Source organism: Rousettus aegyptiacus, unplaced genomic scaffold (genome assembly GCF_014176215.1).
Source record: "Rousettus aegyptiacus isolate mRouAeg1 unplaced genomic scaffold, mRouAeg1.p scaffold_m13_p_8, whole genome shotgun sequence".
Lineage (NCBI taxonomy): Eukaryota > Metazoa > Chordata > Mammalia > Chiroptera > Pteropodidae > Rousettus > Rousettus aegyptiacus.
The window spans coordinates 16726854-16743637 of record NW_023416311.1 but is presented as its reverse complement, the minus strand read 5'-3'; the positions used below and the strand labels follow the sequence as shown (position 1 = coordinate 16743637).

Genomic DNA, 16784 nt, shown 5'->3' with positions numbered 1-16784 from the left:
AGCAGCCCGCACCGTCGTGCGACTCACGCTCTCGTTTCTGCCTCACCAGCGGCAGGCAGCCCAGGCTACGCGCTTCACAGAAGTGGATTCTCGGCTGTCACTCTACAAAGCATCTACGAGTGTGTGGGAAAAAACACAGTTTTATGGAAAGTTAAAAAGGCTCTTTGTACATGTGGGAATTTCACATCGCTGAGCCGGTGACTAAATCCTCACCCTTTACACTGGGATAGATCCCAAACGTTAAGGATTTAAGCGTAAATGGAAACGATCAGGGACTAGAAGATTTGGGTAAACTGTTTAGAGTATTGGAAAGGTGAAGACATTTCTAAACATGGCCCTAAACTTTAGAGGCAAGGCTGAGAAATTCAACTAGGTGAAAAATCAAAGCTTTCTGCGGAGCAAAACTACCTAAGCGAAGTCAAAAAACAAGCCATAAACTTGGGAGGACATCCTTGTACCTCATATTACGAAGGACCAATCTTGATAAGATTAATAAAAAGAGTTCCTACAATTCAATTAGAAAATACCCTCTAATACAAAACGATCTGGGAATATTCCTGGGGAAAAAATGCAAATGAACAGGAACAGGCTTCAATCTCCCTCCTTAGAATTTGTAATGCAAATTAAAAAGCACCCAGACATCTTTTTCTCTTTCACCTAACAAATCTGTGAAGATCAAAGAGTTTGATCAAACCTGAAGGGCCAGACTGTGAGCCAACAGACATTCTTATGTTTATTGAGCCTCAGGGAATTTCCCTGTGGAGATGCTCACAGAAGTGTGAGATTACATGTCAGCTCAGCATGCACTCAGATCTTGGTCAGGGGGAGATGGGCATTTGAATTGTGGATGCCTATACTGATTCAAAAACTATTATGATATTGCTCTGAGAAGATGTGACCCCCCCCCAAAAAAAAAAAACTATTATGATAGGGCAACTGCAGAAGGAAACCGAAAAGCTTCGTGTACTGGTTAGAAACAGCCTACCAGATTTAGCTTTAGCTCAGAAAAGGAAAGAGCAGAATAATGTGTTCAGAAAGCTGCCACTTTTGTAGTGGTAAAACACACACACACACACACACATACACACACACACACACATTTTATTTGCATGTTTCAAAGACGTAGAATGCCCGGAAGAATCCAGCAGCAGGGACACAGATTGACCCTGGGGGAAGGAACCATGTAGCTGGAGGGGAGGGGGGAGGGGGAGAGCTATACTTGTTTGTACCATTTGAACTTCATACTGGCCGTTGGGGATGAAGGGTTATTAGAGGGGAGAGAGGAGAAGCTAACCCAGCAAGCCCAAGGTTATTGAAGGCTAGAGAAGAGGGGTGGAGGGTGGAGACCGAAGGAGGAAGGAAGCCCAAGGTGTGAAGCACAAAAATCCTTTGTTCCTTTGGAATCCAGACTGGGCCATCCACACCTCTGGCAGCAGGGGGGCTCTTGCGGTTCTCAATTTAAAGGAACAAAGGTCAGTTCTGGGTTTTGCTGAGCTGCGATTTTAGTGCATTACGCTGACCCAGAGTTATGCTGGGGACAGCAGCTGTGGTCAGCACTGGGGACTGTTCCACCCAAGCCCCATCCCCTGCCCTAGGCTGGGCTCAGAGATACCCCCACCAGGGCTCCTCATCCCCTGAGTGTCACTTCAGTGTGAGATTCCCGTTCCCAAGTTTTTAAACAGGTAGGAGGGGAGGCAGCAGACACCCCCATCCTACTGTTCCATCTGGGGTGCTAGTGAACTTGTACATGGACAGGGAGCCCTGGACTGGAGTCTAGAGACCTTGGCTAAGTAACAATTTTAGCAATGGAAAGAACCCTAGTACCCACTTTGAGGGGCTTCATTTTGAGATGGGAAATAGGTCCAGCGGTGGGATGGGCCCTGGCTAGAGGCTCTTACATATGCACAGTTCTGTATTCTACCTCACAGCATACGGAAAAATGAATTGCAACTAGATCAGATGGTCAACTGTCAAGAATAAAATGATTAAAATGTTAAAAGAAAACTTAGAACACATCCATTAAAATACAAGGATGGAAAATAATGTCTTAAGCAAAATGGACAGGAAACTGGGAAACTGTGAAGGAAAAGTTATTTGATTACATTTAAAAAAATGTAAGTATGAAAAAGTATGGAAGTAAAAAGGATAGAAGTCATCGATTAAGTCAAAAGACAAATGGGAGAAAATATGTGCTAAGTATATGATAAAGAATTAATATACTTAAGATAGAAAGAAAACTTACACATTGAAAGAAAGACAACCCAAAAGAAAAATTAACATAGGATATATACAGGCAGTTTACAGGAAAAGATGAGAAAAGATGCAAATGACCTGCAATATATAAGCATATGAAATGCTGCTCAATCACACCAGTATCCAACATGTTTTAATACAAATTAAAACAAGACACTTTGTCAAAAGCAGCACAGGTAGCCTTCTAGGAATGCAGGGAACTGGCACCTCACACTCTGCTAGTGAAAATGTGAACTCCCCAACCTTTTGAAGGTTACTATGGCAACATTAAATTGTAATAGAAAACACAAAGATTTAAGGAGAAATACAACGGTTTTGGCTGCATAGTGTTTATAGTCACAGAAACTTGGGAACTCTGTGAGGGGGATGAGTGAATAAATTATGATTATAAATATACTATGAATTTTTACACAACTTTTAGGAAGGTCTATGGGTCTTCTGAAGGAATATTAATCAAGTGGAAAAATCCAGCTGCTAGATAACATGGATATATCCCATTTCCAGACTGGAACACCCTCAGGTCCTCTCACTAGCTCTGTTAGTGTGGACCAAGTGAAGTGCTCCCCATCCATCCAGAGAGGAAGACTGTTAGAGGAATGGGGGGACACAAATTTTTTTCCCACAGACAGTCTGTGTATGGCCACAATGAGCATTATTATGTTTGCTTTGGATAAAAATTTCACAGGTTTACAAAAGGAAAAAAAAACTATAATTCAATTTTATCCAAATAACTGTTGGAAGAGCTGCAACACTTGGATTTTAGGGACTCTTTCAAGGCCTCTCCATCCACCCAGTGGCAGAAAAGGAAAAAGTGCTGCCATTCTTCTCTCCTAGTGCCCTTTCCCTCCCACCTGCCTCATCACTTGCTCAACTCAGCCTACCTTCCTTCATTTTTTCCTTCCTGGTTACCAGAAGCAAGTGGTACCACCGCCCTGGACCCAGCCTCATCTCCTACCACTTACCTTTCAGCTAGAGGTAGGTGCTCTGCCATGTACACATTGTGGAAGTGATCGAGGCCCTCAGGCACCCTGTCTGCTCTTCCATCCTACCTATTCTCCATAACCCACCCTGACTCCTCTTAAGTGCTTCCTGTGTGCAAGGCCCTGTGAGGACCCCAGGTCAGAAGGAACTCCTCCCTCTGTCTGCTCATGGCCTCCAACTCTATAGACATGCCATGTTCTGTCACCCCACCCCACCCCACAACTCATTTTCTGAAGGAAGGAGCTGGGTCAAACCTTATATGGTCCAGCAGGGAGGGGTGGGTGCGGACGGTTGCTATTCCTCTTTGTCCTAATGCCCCAATTTGTCAGCATAAACTAGACCAGGGTGCCCAGACATCTGGGTTTCATAAGAATAGATTCCCCAAAAGTTTTGTGAAGAATATAGGATTTTTGAAGCTCTATTTTACCAAAACTTTTTCTTAAGTCCAACTACCATCTATTATTATCATTTCATATAGGAAAGGCATTTCGAACCAAAAAAGTAGGAAGTACATACTGTTAGAAGCAACAGACTACCCTTCCTGGCTCCTCCCTGCAGTTATCTAAGCAGAGGTAAAAAAAAAAAAAGTCTAACATGTATAAAATTAGAGTTCCAAGAGATCAGGAAAGAGAGGAGAGAGAAAAAATATGTGAAGAAATAATAGTCAAATATTCTCAAATTTGGTGAAAGACATTCATTTACAAATTCAAGCAACTCAGTGAACCCTAAGAAAAATCAATACAAAGAAAACCACACCCAGGCATATCATAGTCGACTACTGAAAACCAAAGATAAAATACCGAAAGCACCCAAAGAAAAATGACATTCAGGGGAACAATCCGCATGACTTATGACTTCAGAAACAATGGAGGTTAGAAGACAGTGAAATGTCATCTTTGAAAAGGTGCTGGCATAAAGAAAGAACTATCTAGCCACAATTCTATATCCAGCAAAAAAATCCTTTAAGAATGAAGACAGACATTTTAAGATAAAAGAAAACCAAAAGGGTGTTGCCAGCTGATCTGAATGACAAGCAAGAAGGACACACAAACACATCATCATCATCATCACCACCACCATCATGAGGGGGAAGGACACAGGAAACTTCGGGAAGTGATAGATATATTTATGGCGTATATTGTCATGACGGTTTCGGTTATATACTTATCTTCAGACTCACCAAGTTGTACACATTAAATATATAGTTTTCTGGATATCAATAATATTTAACCACTGCTTTGGTACGAAGATGAATATAACCCATGCTAGGTTCATAATTAATACGTTTTTTCTTCTGATTTTAATAAATTGATTTTTTACGTTTCCATGGGCCCTGCATGGGGAGAACAGTCGGGATGGAGCTGCGGGAGGTGGGGTGGCGGTGGGTTTGGTCGGGTGGAGTAGATGGGGAGAGGGCCTGAAATCTGCCGCCTCTGCGCTCCCTCCGCCCACCTTACCTTTCTTCCCTCCGCCCTTCCCTCTATCCTTTGGCCCCTCCTCCCTTTCTTCCTTCCCTCCGCCCCTCCTGCTCTCTATCTTCCCGCGCACTCCTCCAGCTCTCAGTCAGAGCCTGCGGGCCGGGTGTAATGAGCGTCCTCTTAAGGCGCGCGGCGCTTGAAGGGCTGCTTTGTGGCCCGCCGTCCCTGGTCCCCAGCCTGCTCGTGCGCCCCAACTCGGGTGAGTTAGGAGAGGGGGAAGGGCGGACAGGAGGCGCCTCCCAGCCTTTGTTAGCGCACGTGCGGACACGATCGGGCAGGGGCGCGCCGCAGCAGCCTGACTCGCCAGGAGGCTTGGACACTACGCGGGGGGGAAAAAGGGGGGTGGTCTGGGGGCACAACTATTCCGAAAGGTGCAGGCTGGAGGGGCGCGTTCCCGCCAGGACCCGGCCAGATCCCTGCATCCCTTCCCCACTACTCATTGCCACCCAACCCCCACACCCGCCGCCCACCACCCAAGGTCGCTTCGGGGCAGGGAGGCCCCAGAGCAGGAGGAAGCCAGAGGCTTAGTGGCCACATTGGGTGGTGATGGGGGTCCTAGCCGACCTGGGGCTCCTGAGGGGGGGGTTCATTCTCCGCAGAAGAACACTCCCCACGGAACTACTGCCCTTGAGACATTTACCTGGCCCTGTGTCCGCATAGCCGTACCTGTTTGGGGTCCAGGGTCTGTATCTGTAAGGGGTCCTATGCCCTAGCTGAGAGCCAAATGTCTTGGTGTTCCAAACGCCTGGAAAAGTGAACGGCCATCTTCCAAGACACAAGCCAGCTGGTAGCAGGGCAGGCTAGATAGCAGGTCCTTAGGCACTGGGTTTCGGGGTAACAAACAAGCCAAGGGGGCTTCCCTAGGTGGGCCTCATTCAGTCCTGAAGGGGTGTGGTGGCCACCCACTGCCTACTCTCCAACCCAGCACAGGTTAATTTTCCTCCTGGGGATGAGGAACAGCAGCTGCAGATGTCTCCAGGGATGCTGGCCCACCCCAACCCTACTCTCTTTTCTCTACTAGTTAGTTGTCTTTGTAGGATTTTGCAGGACATCCAGACCCTGGGCTCCTCTCAATCATATTTGACCCTGGACCCAGTGCTGAGGTTCTAACTCTGGAAGTGGCCTGGAGATAGAGGAGGAGGGTGATGCAAGCCTCCCTTCTTGGCTGTGTTAGGGCAGGGCTCATTGCTCTCCTTGGGTTTGGAACCAGCCAACCTTGACATCCCACAGCCGCAGACAGTTTCTGCCAGGCCAATAATAGGGTGTGAGAGGAGAAGCCCTCTTTACCTTCTCAATCCCCTGATCCCTTTTGTCTTGGTGTTGAAGCCCACCTGGTGGGGAGAGTGCACTTCACTTCTCCCTACCTCCCTGCTCTTCCTTCACCTCAGACTCAGAAGATGGGCTCTGGGTCCCTGGTGATGTGGCAGGTGGGGGTTCAGACAGTGTCTGTGCCATCATCCCCAAGGATAGGAGTCAAAAGTGAGATCAGGAGTTGTGTTTTCATTCCAGCACAGCATCTCTGGGCCTCTCTGGGCTTCCCGGCTCTCTAACATGGCTTCTCAGGGGATACCAGCTCCATCATGGGCACTGTCTGCCACTGCCTAGGAGGAGCAATGGCCCCTCTGACAGGCTGGAAGCCCCCAGGAACCCACAGCCCTGGTTGTCCCTGATAGGCAGCACCATGCTGGGAAGTTCTTGGCTGTGGACAGCACACTTCTCCCCTCCAGAGCTGCTGTGGTTGGAGGCAGACGCTGAAGCCCAGATGACACCTGGGCTCTGGCTAGGGAACTCAGGTCCAGAGATGTGAAAGAGTGAGACAGCCACACTGACCTTTCCACTTGTCCTAAAGGAGGGCCCTCCTGGACCCAGGAACGGACCCTGGTTGCTGTGAAGCCAGATGGGGTGCAGCGGAGGCTTGTTGGGGATGTGATCCGGCGTTTTGAGAGGAGGGGCTTCAACCTGGTGGGGATGAAGATGCTACAGGTACCAGGGCTCTAGTACCGTGGGTATCCCTACGGGCATTAGGAGGAGAGCTCACAGACCTCAGGACCTCAGCCCTTCATGTCTCAGCCCTGCCTCAGGAGTGTCCTAGTGTTGGCAGTAGGGGGAAGGATGGGGAGGTGGTATCTACCCTGCACTGCTGTGGCTGGTCTGCCAGCCCACGTAGGTGTTATCTGTAAACTCACTGCCCCAGTGCTCAGTGGGGTTGCCTCTCCAGGGGACCCTCTCACCCCTCCCAATGCCTCCCAGGCACCAGAGAATGTCCTTGCTGAGCACTACCATGACCTTCGGAGGAAGCCCTTCTACCCAGCCCTCATCAGCTACATGAGCTCTGGCCCTGTGGTGGCCATGGTATGTTCTGGCAGGAGTGGAGGAAGGGGTGGAGGGCCCTTGACTGAGCTCAGAGCTGCTGAGCCCTTGGTGAACCCCACTTCTCCCAACCTTTATCTCTGTGCTGCAGGTCTGGGAAGGCCCCAATGTGGTCCGCACCTCGAGGGCCATGATAGGACATACTGATTCGGCTGTTGCTGTCCCCGGCACCATCCGAGGAGACTTCAGCATCCACATCAGCAGGTACAGGGGCCCTGACACACTAAGCCACTGGGAGCTGATAGGCCAGCTCATTGTCTCACAGGGCAAAGGTAAAGGCAGAAGAGACTTAATGGTGGGACATCACACCTATTGTTTGCTAGTTCAGTTTTTTCAAGGTCTTCTCACACACTGGAGTGTTATGTACTCTGACATCATTATCTGTTATCTGATTCTATCTTTTCAGATACCCCAAAGGATTAGTATGGGAGGACTGGTGGGAAAATGAGGCTTCTAGTAACAGTCTGGGCTGGTCCATGAGGTTGCGGATAAGAGGCCGCAGCCAGGCTGGAACCTAGTTTCCCAGCTCCCCTCTTCTTCTTTTCCCCTCTATACGATCACCCAGCTTGCTCCCTAGATAGTAGAGCAGCAGTCCCTAACCTTTTTGGCATCAGGGACCAGGCGCTTTTATGAGAATCTAATGCCTGATGATCTGAGGCAGTGATGCTAGCGCTGGAGAGGGGCTGCAAATACAGATGAAGCTTCGCTTGCTCCCCTGCCTGCCACTCACCTGCTGTGTGGACCGGTACCAGTTTGTGGCCTGGGTGCTCAGACTCCTGCTGTAGGGGATCAGCAGACTGTTCCCAAGACCCCCAAAGTACATATTGAAGCCTGTGTCTTACCTCTGCCTCCTGTCACCTGGCACAGGAATGTCATCCATGCCAGCGACTCCGTGGAGGAGGCCCAGAGGGAGATCCAGCTGTGGTTTCAGAGCAATGAGCTGGTGGACTGGGCAGACAAAGGCCACTGCAGCAGCTTCAACCCAGCCTGAACCTCAGGCTGCTCTCGTCCACCCCAGCATCCACTCAAGACTTACTACCTCTGTACACAAGAACTTGAGCCCACTCCCGTGCTCTGAGGATTTGTCCCAGACCACCTTCCTGTCCACCTTCAGCCCCACTCCAGTCCGCAGCAGTTGAGACAACTTTGTGTGCCTTTTAGTATCCTAAGCCATCAAGAGATTGTACCAAATCCTTTCTGTACCAAAGTGCCAGACAACCTTTCCAGTGTCTCCAAAAGTGGGTAGTTTGACCTCCCTCCCCCAAGACAGGGGAGACATTAAAATTCACTGTGCTGTGTATGGGAGTGGAGTACTCATTACAGCTAGGTAGCAATGAGGCTTTCATGCAAAGTTTTAAGTAGTTTGAGAGTAGAGATGAAACTTGCCGTCTTGCACATCAGTAGAGAATAACTGCTGAATGTATGACTTAGAGGTCTAGAGACCTCCATCTGAAATTTGAAGGAATCCAAGCTGGCCCAGGAGCTGGTTCTGTCCCAAACCCCTCTTGGTCTGAAGGAGGAACTGCCTGCCTTGGGAAAGGCTGGAGGATGGCAAGAAGGCAGCAGCTGAGATCACCTCCAGGGCAGAAAGCCTGGTGATTAGAGCCCTCTCCCCTCTTCATGGTTTCATGTGGCCATGTGGCTTAGGCTGACTGAGCTGCCTGGTGTCTACTTGTTTTCACCTTGACACTATGTCTCCCCCCTCACCCCTGGTCACCAAGTGACCGTATTCACTTGTCACAAGTACTGGACACTGCACATCATTGTATCTGCTGAGGCTGACTTGGTCCTCATTTAATTTTTTTGACTTGGTAATGGATGACCTGGGCCTAGGTTCACAGCATGTGTCATTTCCTGTGCCTGCACGTGAGGGCACAGATGAAGTGCCCTGACCCTTACAGACCTCGAAAGGGGTCATTTTGGGAATTTGCACTGGGGCTGGCTATGGGAGGCAAAAGCCTTCCTGGTTTTCCACGGCTTTTCTGGGCTGAGTCTCCTTCCCTCATCTTTTGTGATATTTATGGGAGGGAGATGTCCGGGAGGCACGAGGGCATGTAAATGCTGAGCGCCTTGCAACCAGCTGTTTTAAATGCACTCCTGGGCCAGCCTGCGAGCCTGACCATAACCCTAGAACTGAGTGTCTGTTGTGTGGCTGGCTCCGACCACGACACTAACGTCCAATCTCGTGAAAAGGACTTAATATTGTGGCAGTTTTGGAGGCCCTTCACACAGTCTCAGCCGCCGAAACCGGCCTGCAGCACTGCGCCTGCGCCCGCCGCGGTTCCCAGCCCAACCAGTCGCAGTACCAGCAGGCTGTACGACCGCAGTGAGCCGAACCTCCTGGAAGAAGCTGGGCGGTCTGCGGGCGGGGCTAGTGGGGTGGGTCGTGGTGTAGGAAGAGCAAGGGGCAGTTGTAGCGGTAAGCCGGGCGTCCTGGGTGGGGCGTGGCCTCTGGTCTGGGCGGCAACGAAGGGCAAGGCCTCTGGATCCCTCGGCTGGGCGGATGTCTAGACGTAACGTCGCGAGAGTGCCACTCCGGAGACCGAGGCTGGTGATTCTGGTTCAGTGCTGGTCCTTGTCCTCGCCGCCGCGGTTGCGCACCGAGCGCCATGGCCCAGCCGTCACCCGATGTTATTGAGGACGACTGTCTCCCTGAGTACCACCACCTCTTTTGCCCCAACCTACTCCGGTGAGGGCGGAGTCGGGAGCTGCCTCGGGAGCGGGACTGTGGACTCTGGGCTCCCAGGGCAGGAGGGCCGGAGACTGGAGGCACCTGGAGAGTGGGGGATTCGGGGCGCCCAAGGGTGTTTTGATCTTTGCATTGGAGAGAGCACGATCTGTTTGGCTTGGCCAGAAATGGTCGGTATTCCCAATGCTAATCCTGGGAAGGTGGGAGTGAAGGGCAGGCTGAGGAAGGCTTGTACGTTTTGAAACGTTACTCAACTGATAACTATATAAATAGAAAATTTTAGGTTGAAATAGGTTTTCCCGAAGACCCAAAAAGCCTAGGAATGCTGACTTTAAAAGGAGCATTTAATTTTCTCACAAAAATCATTCACATTCCTTGTCAACAATCCGAATTTAGTAGAAGTGCCCAGTGCGGAGAGTCAAAGCCCTCCCAGAGCTGTTGGCTTCCCTCTACTCCCACTGTTAACAGTGATATCTTTTAAGAGCCCCTTGTTTTCTGTTCTCAGGGACAAAGTTGCTTTCATCACAGGCGGTGGCTCTGGGATCGGGTTCCGGATTGCTGAGATCTTTATGCGGTGCGCACTGCCATATGCTCTGTACCTATCCCCCCACCTCCCCTACTGACCCTAACTCATTGCATGGACCCCGCTGAATCCTGGGATTCCTGGGCAAGGTGCTGGTGGGTTGTGGGAACCGTTCTAAGCAATGAACTATCGGAGAGAATCTGAAAGGGGTCAAATGCTGTACCAGGGGAGACAGGACTCCATGCATGGTCTTCTCCTGGAGGTTAGTCAACATGTGTGGCTCAGGTCTCAGCACTCTCATTTGTACAGAGGGAGGGTTCAACAAGTTGAGGTAACTACTGCAGGATCCCCTGGGGACTTGCTGAGCTAAGATCAGGGAGGGCTGAGTTGGATGCAGAGCACAGTGTCTTTTGAGACACAAGTTCTGTGGGTTCCGGCCCAGATCAGCAATTCGTTACCCTCACCTGGGAGAAGCCCAGAGTTAGGCTGGGGTTGAGAGAGAGAGAGCCTGTTGATATCCTAGGGCCCTCAGTTTTTCCTGGGCCCCCAGTTTTTATATCAGAGAGATGAGGCTCACTGGACAAGATTTTGGGATTCATTCATTACAGAAGAACTTGTTTTCCAAGCTGATGGGTTTGGGTATGTTGCTGCACTGAGCAGAGCATAGAAAGTTGGTCAGGGGTTATTGGAGAGTAGGTGGTGAAACCTGCTTATAAAGGTAGTAGCTGTTGTTGTTACTGTGAGGCCACGTGAGTCAAGAGGTAAGGCAAGAGAGGCTTCAGGTTTTAGAATGTGCTCTCTGCCCTTCACTCCAACCCCAAAGGGAGTGGGGGAGTGGGGAAGAACATGTGGGGCTGAGCCAGGGTAACCCAGCTGGCCCTGTGTAGGTGCTGGGCCCACATCTAATGCTTATAGCTGCATTGGTGCTTTGCACATGGTGTTTGGGACAGAGCCCATATCCCTGTGTAACTGAGATACCTGGTGCCAGAGAAGCCAGCCCAGAAACCCTGGGGTGAGACCAGTGGCACCCACCTGAGGTCCCCGCACAGTCACTCAGCCCTGCTCAGACCACTGTGTCTTCTACCAGCTGTGCCTTCAGCCCTGGGCTGGTACTTCAGCATGAGAGACCCTGGAGAAGGGGGCTCTGCTTAGAGCTCTGGGCAGGAGCCCACCTGGATCTGTTGTTCCTTGTACCTCACCTCCCTCATGCCTGCCCTCTGGCTTTGCAGGCACGGCTGCCACACGGTCATCGCCAGCAGAAGCCTTCCGAGAGTGTCGTTGGTGAGAGGGTCTCTTCTGTGTCCACCCTGTCCATGGGTGGCTGTGGAGACCCAGAGCCTCAGCCTGGAGGGTCCTGAGGCCCACAGAATGTTGATACCAAAAGCCACTTCTCTTCCAAAAATGGAGTTTCAGTGAAAGTGGCTTCCTAGAGACACCCTTGGCTTTTTAAAAAAATCTAAATACTGGATCCTGTGAGGGAGCCTTCATGTTGGGTAGTATTGATCAAGAGACATTTCTGAGCTCACTAGGATTGCAAAGGTGGTTCACATGTCCCACTTACCCAGGAGGACAGGCAAGCTGGTCTCTGGGCAGGGACTGGAAGTCAGCTGGAGCTAACTCGTTAACCTGTAATGAGTGGCCTGGAGGGTGATATGGAAGGAGGAACCTGGAGCAGGTAGGGTAGGAGAGAATGCAGGATATCTTAGAATTGTTTACCAGGGATCATAGACCTAGGGAATGGCCCCTTGCTAGCTGCACTTCCCCAGAATGGGGTCTAGTAGCAAACCCTGGCTTCTCAGCAGAACCTGGACACATCATCCTTCTCAGATCCTAAAGGGCTATTCCTCCAGGCTGAGGCCACTGTGCTGCTGCCTTCCTGTCTTCTTTCTTCCTGTCTGGCTTCTAGGCTTCCAGAAAGCTGGCTGCTGCTACTGGCCAGCGGTGCCTCCCTTTATCTCTGGATGTTCGAGCTCCCCTAGCCATCATGGCTGCTGTGGACCAGGCACTGAAGGAGTTTGGGAAAATTGACATTCTTATAAACTGTAAGTCACTGTTAAAGGGCTTTCTAATGGGTCAGCAATACCAGACCTCTGTGCTTAGAGATCCCAGCACTTCTGTCTTCAACTCCAAGCCACTGTCTCAGCCCAGCTCTACTCTTTCTGGGTCACCTCAGTGTGACTGAATCAAAATCAGGGGCACTCTTGGGCCTTCTTCCCTGTCTGGCTTGGAGCACCCTGAGGATCTATCTATAACTGCCTGGAGCTCCAGCACCATCCGCTGTCTTCTTCCACCCTGCAGGTGCAGCTGGAAATTTCCTGTGCCAGGCCAGCACATTGTCCTTCAATGCCTTCAAGACTGTGATGGAAATTGACACTCTGGGCACCTTCAACATGTGTCGTGTGCTCTACGACAAGTTCTTCCATGTGAATGTCCTCTTGACTGGGGCTTCCCCTCTTCTGGGGGTCCTTTCTCTTACAACCCCTGTCCCCCACCCCATGTGTTGTAGGACCATGGAGGAGTGATTGTGAACATCACGGCAACCCTGGGTAACCGGGGACAGGTGCTCCAAGTGCATGCAGGGTCTGCCAAGGCAGCTGTGGGTATGGCACCCCCTCTGGTCTGCCCACCTGGGTTCCTGTTGGTCTCTCTCCTTCCTATCTCTGGAGGCTGGCAGTGTCCGAGTGGGCAGCAGAGAGGCCTAGCCCTAGCTCTGAGCCCTCACTTGCACCCAGGCCACTTCAGAAGGCAGAGCAGCCCTGCATGCTCCCTCATGTCTGCTTTCCTTCCATGCAGATGCAATGACGCGGCACTTGGCTGTGGAGTGGGGTCCTCAGAACATCCGCGTCAACAGCCTTGCCCCTGGTCCCATCAGTGGCACAGAGGGCTTCCTGCGGCTAAGTAAGGCTCTCAGGGAGCCCAGGCCCCCTTGGATGCTCCCCTGGGCACAGGCCCCACATTGTTTCTATGGGTTCTCCTCTCATCTGCCTGGAACAGGCCCAGGACAAATGCCAAGTCCTCATGGCTCCCTGGAGCTAGCAAAGAGTCTGTTTCTAGGTCAGGTCAGGGCTATTTGTGGTCAACACGTGCCTGCAATGGACTAATGGTCAACCAGACTTGGGCAGCTGCTTCCTGGAAGTAGAGGCCACAGGGCTGCTGGCCTTGATGTTTGAGTCAGACATAAAGTAAAGCTCCCATCGAAACTTCCGGAACTTTGGCAGGATGTACGTTAAAAAGCCCTATACTGGTTCTATGGTGATAGTACTCTGTACCTGGCCTGTACTGCTCTGCCAGGATGATGCTAACAGTGATTCTTACATTTTTGGATGTGGTTTAGGGACAGCCGGGCAGGGGAGGGTGGAGGGCCCTGGGATCTTGAGACTCACAGGAGCTCATCTCCCAGGTGGCCCTCAGGCCAGCATGAGTCGGAGGGTCCTGACCATCCCTCTGCAGAGGCCGGGGAATAAGACGGAGGTCGCCCACGGTGTGCTTTATCTGGCCAGCCCTTTGGCATCCTACGTGACTGGGGCTGTACTGGTGGTTGACGGTGGGGCATGGCTGACGTACCCTAATGACATCGAGTTGGATTTCTCATCCTCTGCTAAGCTCTAGGTGATGTGTTGTTCCCATCTTCTGGGGATTTGCCGGTGTCCATGGCCCCCTTCCCAAAATCCCCTCCCAGTAGGCTAATGGTCACTATCTGGGTCCTGATGTGTTCACGTCAATTCCATGGACATATTTCTAGACATGTTGTTGGGCACTTTGGGCTTCTGCTATCCCAACAGACCAGTCCATAGTAGGGCAAGGCTGGGGAGGGATCTTCTTGGGCAGATGGGTGATGCCAGGAGGGAGCCCAGCCAATGGAGCTATACCCCAGACCTCAGGGCCCCCTGCAAACCAGCACGGGCATGGCTTGCCTACAGTGGACAAGAAGCCCTCTCTTGTTTGGAGCTCCCCTGGGTGACCATCTCTGTAGGCCTGATGGCTGGCTGGGTCTGTGGGAGATGGGGGGACGGTGCCTTTGCTCTCTGCCTTTCTGTCTTTCCCGCAATCCTAGTGGTGCGGCTGGCCCATGAGGTCCACTCACCCTGGTTCTCTGAGCAGCAATTTTCTCCAAGGAAGGCTGAGGACCTGTTTGTATCTCTGAACTGCTCTGCTCCCCGAACCTCCTAGGTCCCTATCACAAGGTGGTGGTAGGAATGTTCTAGGACTTTGGCTGTCTTTTGTCTTGTCTGAGGGGGTGGGTGTGGTAGAGGGACACCCCGAGAGTTCAGTTTAGTCACTGTAAAGCTGAATTTGAAGCAGGCTTCCTCAATGACTCCCATCTTCCCTGGAGGCAGGTTGGTTTGTGGGCACAGGTGATGCTGAGAAGCCCACCTGCAGACATGTTCTCAGTGCCTGTGGGTGACCAAGCAGCAAGGGTGGGAAGGGTGAGCCCTGGGCTGGTAAACCAGTCACTTAGGTGAGGAGCACTCATCTTAGGGAGCTCTGGGAGATGGCAGAAGCAGGCTGCTGGTGTCTACCCCACAGGGAACATACAAGGCTTGGCTGCCTGCTATTCTTGCCCAAGCACTCGTGGGTGCTGCCCAGGAGGCAGATACAGACCCCTAGGCTATGCAGGAGACGGGCACTTGTACCTCTGTCCTCTGTGACCTTGGTGTCTGTTGGTGTTTCTTACAGGAGCTGGACCGCTAAGGCAAAGGAGGCATTCTGAAAGGGAGGCTTGTCAGCAGCCCACTTTTAAGATTCCTGGGACCTGCCTCTTATCCAGCTGAGCTCTCAGAACTGAACCCCCCCTGCTGAACATTTGAAGCAGAGACTGATTCCTCCTCTTAAAGCCATGCTGTGTAACCCCTGCACAGGTGGCGAGGCCAGCCCACACCACACAGATGCCTCCCAAGGGCTGCTGGGGTGTGGCCCTCCCTGCCGCTGACGCAGGGTTAGGGCCTATCCTGCTTACCTGCTCCGCATAGCCCCAGCCTGGGCTGATCTCCTTTCTCCTGACTGAGTCTAGTGGGTGCCCCAAGATTTGAGGCCCTCAAAGCTCTAGATTGGCCCTTTGGCTACTTACACCCCTCCTGGTTCTGCTGCTGCTTGTCAGTACCACCCACTAACATAAGCACAGTTCTTAGGGCTTTGCAGAAAATACATTTCCTTAAAATATAATCTTTTTATGGTAAAAACATCTATTCATTGGACTTTGCAAAAATTTTTAGAAGGAAAGAACACCAAGCGGCAAGGGTGGGAAGGGTGAGCCCTGGGCTGGTAAACCATCACTGGTGATCTGGTTATTTACAGGTAGGGGGTGTGTTTCCTTCCTTTTCTTTGTGAAGTATTTAGAAACCACTTCCTACCTAATGCTTGAAGCCCCATCCTCGTGCATGTGGAGTCTACCCAAGGCAAGGAGAGGCTATCTGCTCTCCTGGAGGGGACGTTCTTGGATAGGCTGGGCCCCTAAGAAAGCTGCCTTACCTCTGCAAAGTCCCTATTCACTCTTGGTTCTTGCTGCAATGAGAGTGCTGAGTGTGGGTCCTCTGCCCCATATACCCACGATCACTTGTCTCTTGTCTAAGTCTTTTCATTCTTTGCAGAGAGACTACCTCTTTTTACATTCACTGGTGCAAGGGAATGTCAGGGGAAACCCCAGGACCATCCCAGCTGGGAGGCTACCTGACAAAGAGAGCACCGGTTGCTAGTTAAAGGTGCTCCTTATCGTCACAGAGACCAGAATGTGGTGGCACCAAGTCCACCAGTAAGGCAGAATGGATCCTTATGATGCTTCTGGGGGGACAAGACAAAGCGGTGACTCCTGGGGACACCTGGCCAGTGAGAGGCAGAGGCAATCATGAGACTACCCTCCTCCTTCAATGGAATGAAGCTGTTTACTTTAATCTTTTCAAACTATACATAAAACAGCTAAAGCAGAAGGCTGCTAACCACAAAAAGACTACTATTTGGGGTATGGTCTTGCAGCCCCTTTTTCACATCTTCGCCGATGTTTCAAGGAGCAAATGCACAGGTTAAAAAACAGTATGCCGTATCTGTTGAATGAATAAATGAACCCCATGCTGTTGTGAGCCACGTAGGTTATTCTGCAGACGTCACTATGATGTAATGAGCATCTGGCACATTCATCTTTGTATTAAAGCAAAGAAAACCTTAAAATTGCCTTCAATAACCAGGGCTAATTTGGGGGCATTTCTCTCTCCTAATTCCTCCTGTTCTTGTGGTAACTTGGTAAAATTCAACTGTCTTGTATGTGCTAACTTTGTCCTTTAGGACCTGCAGGTCAAACTCCTGCCCCCACTAATGCCAGTTTCCCAAGTGCTGGACTTCTGCCACATTTTCTTGGTCACTGGGTTGGCGTGCTCTCCCCACATATGTCTCTGGTAACTTGGAGTTGTTCACTTATCTCCCTTCTGTTTACTTCTCTCCTTCCATGTGCACTAAGCTGTGCTTTGCCCAGTGCTCTGGCTGGGAACCCAGACGTGTG

The 16784-nt window shown here is 51.0% G+C and overlaps 2 protein-coding genes across 5 annotated transcripts; both read left to right on the top strand.

Moving 5' to 3' along the window:
• Positions 1-4756: 4756 nt before the first annotated feature.
• Positions 4757-8382, top strand: NME4 (NME/NM23 nucleoside diphosphate kinase 4). Of its 2 annotated transcripts, XM_016136747.2 has the most exons (5): positions 4757-4911; positions 6562-6695; positions 6963-7064; positions 7174-7286; positions 7950-8382. In XM_016136747.2, exons 1-5 carry the CDS (start codon positions 4821-4823, stop codon positions 8071-8073), a joined length of 564 nt encoding a protein of 187 aa, XP_015992233.1. In that variant the 5' UTR covers positions 4757-4820; the 3' UTR covers positions 8074-8382. The 2 variants fall into 2 exon arrangements, with proteins under 2 accessions (XP_015992233.1, XP_015992234.1); XM_016136748.2 differs by lacking the exon at positions 6963-7064.
• A 99-nt stretch (positions 8383-8481) lies between these two features.
• DECR2 (2,4-dienoyl-CoA reductase 2) lies at positions 8482-15358 on the top strand. 3 transcript variants are annotated; one of them, XM_016136743.2, is made up of 9 exons: positions 8482-9771; positions 10277-10345; positions 11524-11575; positions 12201-12336; positions 12593-12717; positions 12801-12894; positions 13088-13192; positions 13695-13903; positions 14972-15358. In XM_016136743.2, the coding sequence occupies exons 1-8, from the start codon at positions 9692-9694 to the stop codon at positions 13901-13903; spliced, it is 870 nt and encodes a 289-aa protein (XP_015992229.2). In that variant the 5' UTR covers positions 8482-9691; the 3' UTR covers positions 14972-15358. The 3 variants fall into 3 exon arrangements, with proteins under 3 accessions (XP_015992229.2, XP_036081869.1, XP_015992230.2); XM_036225976.1 differs by lacking the exon at positions 13695-13903; XM_016136744.2 differs by lacking the exon at positions 11524-11575 and having other exon boundaries at positions 9691-9771; positions 10277-10556.
• The last annotated feature ends 1426 nt before the right edge of the window (positions 15359-16784 follow it).